Below are 7825 nucleotides of genomic sequence, written 5' to 3'. Positions count from 1 at the left end.
GTAAAACATTATTTTAAGAAACTTTAATTCTTGGCTCAAAGCGAGATTCCTTACAGTTTTTACCCAACAAATTGTTGAAGCATGTAAAATGGATAAAATTAAGGAAAAAGTTTTATTGGGACTAAACCGTAAGAAATCTTGCTTCGACCCAAGAATTAAAGTTTCTTAGAATAATGTTTTACATTTTTTGGAATTTTTTGAGAATTTTCTGGATATTTTTTTACTTGCCGGAAAACGTCCACCCGGATTCTGTTCACCGGAATTTTTTTTACTTGAGCTTCATGGATCTTAAAATGACCGTTTAATTAAGACGAGTCCAACGGTATAAATTTTTTTGAAAAACGAGGTTGGAAAAGTTGGGAAAATGCATTTTAAAGAAAAAAAATAAAACAATTTTCTCCTTCCTTTTATTTACAAATTTGCCACCTCCTTTTGATTAATTACAAAATTGATCTTTGTCACACAATAAGGCTTGTCGCACCATAAGCAATGTGTCACACCTGATCTCTCATATATATATATATATATATATATATATATATATATATATATATAATGTCATTCAGCCCGACCAACTTGAGTCATTTGGTTGAATGAAGTGACTCGTGATTCAACTATCAATCCAATTAGATATTTGATCCAGTTCTGATAACATTGCTCTGAACTTAGCCAAGAAAACTGTTTAATCCCCACAAACTTACAAAATGTTTTATTACTTTTCTGAATTCGTTTAAAGTGACTCATTGGCAACCTGAATTTATTTAAACTGACTTATTATCCTCTTAAACTTACTTGTTGTGATCTATTGACGCCCTGAGCTTGTTTAAAGTGAAATACTCCCTCCATTCTGAATTATATGTTGTTTAAGAGAGGGTGAAAATTTCTGAATTATAAGTCATTTTTACTCAATTTCACACATTTTCTCAATTTAGCCCTTGCTAAAAATTCTCTATTTGATAACACATCTTTTCAAGAATATGGAAAGTTTATGAGAGAATATTGGATGAGAATAAAGAGAAGATTGCATCATTTTATAAATTTATCTATTTTAATTGCATTGTAATTAATGAGAAGAGATCAAATATTGTATGAGAATCAGTCATCAAATAAAAAAGGATAGCATTATCTTTTTAATCCCTATTTAATGATTTTTTAATTTATAAAATTTTGTCTTAAAACGATATGTATTTCAAAATGGAACTATAGTACTTTAATTTTTTTAAATACTCTATTGCTTTGGCACGTGAATTTATATTACTTTAAGAGCTAAAAAGGCAATCCAGACGCTCGAGGACATAGGTTTTTTAATTGAAAACCTATATTGTTATTAGGATAAAGACCATATTAAAAAAAAAAAGTACAAATTTAGCCTTAACATATGAAATGAGGCAAATTTAACTCTAATATTTCTTAGTAAGATTAATTTTAACCATACATTATCAAAAATTAGAAAAAATTAGTTTGACTGGTACTTAACTACCACCTCAGACCTTCCAAATATTAATTATATCTAAAATATTTAGTGTATTACTAATAAAATTACAAAAATTCTGTTATAATGTTCAATGTATATATATGTTAATCACATTTTTTTTTCAAAACTTCTAAAATATTTATTGTGCTATCAATGTTATTACAAAAAAAAACTAACAGAAAATATACGAAACTGTTTCAATTATCAACAAACTTATTTGGAAAGTCAGATGTAATATTTAAATATACTTAAAATTGATTTTGTTTGGAAACGTTAAAATTAAATTTATATCATTTCATACGTTAAAAAATTAATGAAAATTAATTAAGATGCACAAATCCGTTAATGAAAATTAATTAAGATTAAAGAATATTTATTAGTACTACCGAAGGTGCAAATAACGGGCTTAAGTGGCGCGTGGTAGTAGTGAGAGAGAGTGACGCATCATAGTAGCTAACGGCCCAAGTTTCTGCGTCCATGCAAAATACCCATACGCCAAACTACACTCACTCTCTCATATTCTTCCAATTCTTTCTTTCTCTCTCTCAATTTTCATTTTGTTCTTTCTGATTGATTCCTCTTCTCTCTTGAATCTCTCGTCAAAACCGAAACAGAAACTGACTTTTTCTCTCTATTCTGATTCTGAATCTTTACTTTCTTTTTTGCAATTTCTCAATTTTTTTAATCTGTGATTACTGCATTTGCTGAATCGGAAACAATTGCAAATGGCGGTTCCTCCGACGGCGTTGTCGGCGGCTCCGGCGTCGTTATACGTCGGGGACCTTCACCCTGATGTCACTGATGGTCAGCTCTTTGATGCATTTTCTGAATTTAAGAGCCTTGCGTCTGTTCGTGTTTGCAGAGACTCGTCCACTGGCAGGTCTCTCTGTTATGGTTACGTCAACTTTATCTCTCCACAAGACGGTAATGTGTTTATATATCTGGTTCTGTATATTTAATCTTTCTTGATTTCTTTAATTTTTTTAATGCTTGCAAGATTAAATGCCGATTGATTTGTATTAATTCTTTTTAGTTGAGCCAGAAATCTTGTTTTGCACATCGCTGTTTGTTTGATTTAATTTCTAAAATCTTGTTTTGCACATCGCTGTTTTCGATTTCGTTCTATTTTATTTGCAATTGTGAATGTTACATTTTATTGGGAAAAAGCATAATGAGGCCCTGATCTGTGAGGCCCTCATCCTTTTTTTTTTAATTATTAAGTTCTTGATTTATTTGGACACATTAGACTCTCATCGATTATTTTTTGAGGCATTAATATTAAGTTTCTTTGATATTTTATTCGGATACACTGACTCTCATCATTTATTTTTTGAGGCATTACTTGTCAAATTTTTTGATATTTGGTGTTTGAAATTATTATTTTGAGAGTTCTCATATAACCACGTTAGATATATCAAAAAATTGCTTTCGAAATGTTAAAAAAAAAACAAATTTATTCAAAGCCAACTTTTTTGGCGATGGAGAGTTTAATATAACAAAAAAATAAAAAATTAGAGCCTCATATGCTTTTTACCCGTTTTATTTTCTGGATCTTAGTTAGTGTGTTAAATTCAGGTGAAGTTTTTTTTATTTTTATTTTATGGAGAGTTTAACTGCATCTGAGATTGGATCCTCCATATTACTGTTTAATTTGTTAATCTATCATATAATAGGGACTTTCAAGATGATCTTGTTCATGTGAAATATCATTAACCAAAATTTTCGTCACAGTTATTAGATTTTGTGTGTTTCTAGTCAATTGAACTTTTTTGATCCGAAATATTTAGGTTTCAGTTCAATTGAAAATTGCAAAATGACATTATATTTCACTGGCTGTGAATTTCTTGTTTTAAAAGGATCCATCTATGATTGGTAGCTCCATTTTTAGGTGTATCATGTATGTTCTTTCTGTTTTTTTTAGTTATCAATGGAAAAATAAAATGAAAGTTTGAATATTTTATATTGATTACTTATAACGGGATTTCTTGATCAAGATGATGAACAGGAGTAAAATCTATATATTATGTTTGAAATTTGTTGCATTTCTTTTCTAATATTGCTTTCTCAAACTTGAGTAGCTATTGGGGCTATTGAGACAAAAAACAATACTGCCTTGAATGGGAAGTTGATGAGGGTCATGTGGTCAGACCGTGATCCTGATGCGAGAAAAAGTGGAAAAGGAAATGTGTTTGTTAAGGTATACTATATGGAGAGTACTTCAATTTTTACTAGTAGATTGCTTTTCTATTTAGTTTGTATATATCTAAATATGACTTGAATATTTGGTTTGTGTGAAAGAATCTGAGTGAGGCAGTTGATAATATTGGGCTTCAAGCTTTGTTTGGCCAATTTGGAAGCATTATATCTTGCAAAGTGGCTACATTTGAGGATGGGAAGAGTAAAGGCCATGGATTCGTTCAATTCGACTCTGACGATGCTGCAAATGCTGCTATTGAGAATCTAAACGGCTATCTTGTTCATGATAAACAGATGTAAGTTCTTCTCCACTTTTCTGCATATGAAGTCCTAGGATGTTCTCCTAATAATTTGATTGTAATTTAATTTGTGAATCAGATACGTCGGGAAGTTTCTCAAAAAGAGTGACCGAGCTCTACCAAGTCCTGATGCCAAATATACAAACTTGTATGTGAAAAACATGGATCTTGACATCTCGGAAGAGCTTTTGAAGGATAAGTTCTCTGAATTTGGGAAAATTGTTAGCTTGATTATAGCAACGGATCTAAATGGAACCTCAAGAGGATTTGGCTTTGTCAATTTTGAGAATCCAGACGATGCTAGATTGGCAATGGAAAGAATGAACGGAACTGAACTTGGTATACCAAGCCTTCTTTATATTTAATTGAGAATCCAGTATCATTGTGTCTGTTTCTATATTTCTTTAGCTCTATCCATGTGTCACTTATGCAGGTTCTAAGGTTCTCTACGTGGGAAGGGCACAAAAGAAAGCTGAGCGTGAACAAGTTTTGCGTCATATATTTGAGGAGAAACGCAAGGAGCAGATAATGAAATTCAAGGCAAGCCTACAGCCATTTTTTCATGGTTTATTGGTTCATTTACTTGTTTGTTTTGGTCTTTTCTTTTCCTTCAGTATGTTCTAATGTTCTTCAATTTCAGGGTTCAAATGTATATGTGAAAAATATTGATGACGATGTCACTGATGAAGAGCTGAGAGAACACTTCAGCCAATGTGGCATGATTACGTCTGCTAAACTTATGAGAGATGATAAAGGAAGAAGTAAGGGGTTTGGATTTGTTTGCTTCTCCAGCACTGAGGAGGCTAATAAAGCTGTGAATACCTTTCATGGTAAGTTCAGCAAGCCTATATAAACGATGGGAATCTTGGATGTAGTTATAATATGACCGCTAGTCTTCAATGAGATACACTGGTATCCGGAGAATTATGTTGAAATGACTTGAATTCCTATAAATTGAAGTTCTGCAATGACTAGCAAGGATAGCTTGCTTTTTCTCATTCTTTGAATTGCTAAAATAAGTTATGAAGATATAATCTGTTCTCGAAATGAAGAATGGATCATGTGTAGTTCAATTAATTCACATCTATACATGGAACAATCAATACATATGGTGAAAAAAAATCCATTTAGTGTTCTACATTTCACATTGCAGTCTCGCAAATTACTTTGCACTATTTTTTAGTGTTCTTCAACTAATCAAAATTAGTGAGTTAATACTTTCCAGATGCCTTATCGTATCTCTTGATTGGTTCATTGACAGGTCACATGTTTCACCGCAAGCCATTATACGTTGCTATTGCTCAGAGGAAGGAAGACAGACAAGCACAACTGCAGATGCACTATGCTCACCGGATGGTTGGATTACCTGGACCCTCTACTGCTGTCATTCCCGGTGGATATCCTCCCCTTTACTACACAGCTCCTTCCAGTGTTGTTTCACAAGTACATCCAAGGCCAGGGCTGATGTATCAGCCCTTGGGTATGAGGCCGGGATGGAGGGGTAACGGTTTTGTACCCCCAGTCAGACCATCCTTCCAACCTGCACAGATTCCAGTTGAGTATTATGTTTTAGTATCCTCGCTTTCACTATTTAATTTTTCCTTTGATAATACCATAAAATTCGGGCTTAATTGGGGCTTCTTGCTGTTTCTTACAGATGCCTAACAGTCAAAGACAACAAAAGCAGCAGAGCAGAGGAAGGATTAATGGAAATGTTTTCCCTCAGGGAGGTGCTCACTCTGTCTCGCATATTCAACCACCTGCACAGCCGCTAAATCAATCAAAAGATTCAAGCAACCAGGTTTCACTTTTTCCGCCTACTTTTCTTTCATATGCTGGACTTTATGCTTGATTTGTGTGTTACCAGATAACTTTGTCCACTATGATCTATTTGAAACTCACCAGTTGGTTTTGAGTCTTCATGCCTATCTAATAGGAGGCATGCCTGAGAGAATTTTTTTACACAACATGCTGAAATGATGAATCAAATGAATTCGGTTTTAAATTTTACAATTAGAAGAAATATCTTAATTTACGTAAACATAAACATAAGAGTTTAGATGTAGAAAGTGTGATTTACTCTACTGCTTGTTTGGATGAGTAAACATAAACAGAAGAGTTTAGTCAATTCTATATTGAATGTAACGACACTCGTAGCTACATATAAAGTTCTTGCATGTGTATTTACTTAAGTTGTCTGAAAAAGAAAAAGAAAAAGGAAAAGTGGATAGATAAAATTCGTAGCAGTTAATGAGTTGAATGCTAATTTGGAGATGCCATTCATCTGCAGCGGGCCGGTCAGGCCAAGTATGTACCAAATGGTCGTGCACGTGAGGTTAGCAAAGGATCTGCAGTCTCATCTACTGGAATCAATTCTCTTGGTTCTGTGTCACAAGGATCAGGGGTCCTGAACAGCATGCTTTCTGCAGCTACCCCTGACGAGCAAAAACAGATTCTAGGAGAGCAGCTTTATCCACTTATCCAGAAGCACAAGGTAATGATATTGACTATTTCTATCATTACAATTAAGGTTCACACATAATTGAATCTTTATTCTCAATGCCTTTATATCGATTTGAGAGTAGAACTATGTTGCACAAAAACTTTGATTTTAAAGTGTTTAAGGTTTCTGAAACGTTTCGGAAACTTGTTACAAAAGGTTTGGGGTCACCTTTCTGTAATTTAAAAAAATTGGAAACGTGGGTTCTAGGATATAATGTCTTTTCATATATATATTATTATTTAAACTTTTCCTCACATTTTTGTTTCCTATATTTTATATATACATATCAGTTTTCGGTTTTTGTGTAACATATGTAGAGAGTAACAGAAGCATACTAAAATTAATGCCCTGTATATATCTTGCCTGCAGCCTGATCTTGTCGCAAAGATTACGGGAATGCTTCTGGAGATGGACAACTCAGAACTGCTGCTCTTGTTGGAGTCACCGGAGTCTCTGGCTGCAAAAGTTGATGAAGCTGTGCAGGTGCTCAAGATCGCTAAGACAAAAGTATCCGGTCAAGAAACCGTTCATGCGAATTACCTGTCTGCGGGGGTCGCAGTCAATTGAAAGCAACATGGTTAAAATACTAGAGGTTATGGCATGTCTTAGCTTCTTGAGAGCAAAAATTTTGATACCAGTAAATTTTCTCTTTTCTGCACTTAAATGCATGACTCTAAATTTTAGAACAAGAATTTTGTGGTTTTATGAAACATTATATTTTGATCCTACGGGGGATGTTACCGACAAATCTCGTAGGAGAGGACCGAGTGGTAAGAAAACTCTCTTTTCGTGTTAGAAATGTTAGCAGCAATAAGCATGAAACCAGATTCTAAGAAGGTAATTGCTTTAGCATTAGTTTTCCTTTTTGTTTCTTTGGTTGGGTATGAACTTGAGATTGAATATTAAGATTCATCCTGCTGATGAACTTTACTAAAGGACTCAAGTTTTAGATCATTAGTATTGAAGTCCTTTATGGAAGTTGTGAGATTGCTTAAGATAATTGCCCATTTGGAAACCCTTCTTCAACTGTTGAATATGTGTATGAAATCTTTAAGTTAGATGTTGCCACTGCAGAGACGGATCTAGGCGGGAGCTCGAACACCCATTGGTCGCCGGAAAACTCATTTAGATTAAGTAAAAACACCTAAAAATTTTCAAGCAAGTGTTTGCATTTAGCACTTCAATCATAAAATTTAGTTGCCTTGCTTTGTTCATTGATAGGTGTTTACATAGGACATAAAGCATATGGCATGTCGGGTTACATTTTGTATTCCGAGTAAATGCACAAAGGCTATGGACAATACTAATTTTTTTAAGCGTAGAGATGTTCTCGAAAGAACATTTATACGAATG

General features: G+C 33.7%; 1 protein-coding gene across 1 annotated transcript; it reads left to right on the top strand.

Moving 5' to 3' along the window:
• Nucleotides 1-1986: 1986 nt before the first annotated feature.
• LOC136209106 (polyadenylate-binding protein 7) lies at nucleotides 1987-7299 on the top strand. The gene is made up of 10 exons (XM_066000484.1): nucleotides 1987-2398; nucleotides 3553-3671; nucleotides 3773-3966; nucleotides 4049-4308; nucleotides 4403-4509; nucleotides 4610-4799; nucleotides 5231-5523; nucleotides 5627-5770; nucleotides 6260-6463; nucleotides 6842-7299. The coding sequence occupies exons 1-10, from the start codon at nucleotides 2200-2202 to the stop codon at nucleotides 7037-7039; spliced, it is 1908 nt and encodes a 635-aa protein (XP_065856556.1). The 5' UTR covers nucleotides 1987-2199; the 3' UTR covers nucleotides 7040-7299.
• The last annotated feature ends 526 nt before the right edge of the window (nucleotides 7300-7825 follow it).

The sequence above is a fragment of the Euphorbia lathyris genome, chromosome 10 (assembly GCF_963576675.1).
Source record: "Euphorbia lathyris chromosome 10, ddEupLath1.1, whole genome shotgun sequence".
NCBI classification, from domain to species: Eukaryota; Viridiplantae; Streptophyta; class Magnoliopsida; order Malpighiales; family Euphorbiaceae; genus Euphorbia; species Euphorbia lathyris.
The sequence above is the reverse complement of the archived record's forward strand: the minus strand, read 5'-3'. Positions and strand labels throughout refer to the sequence as shown.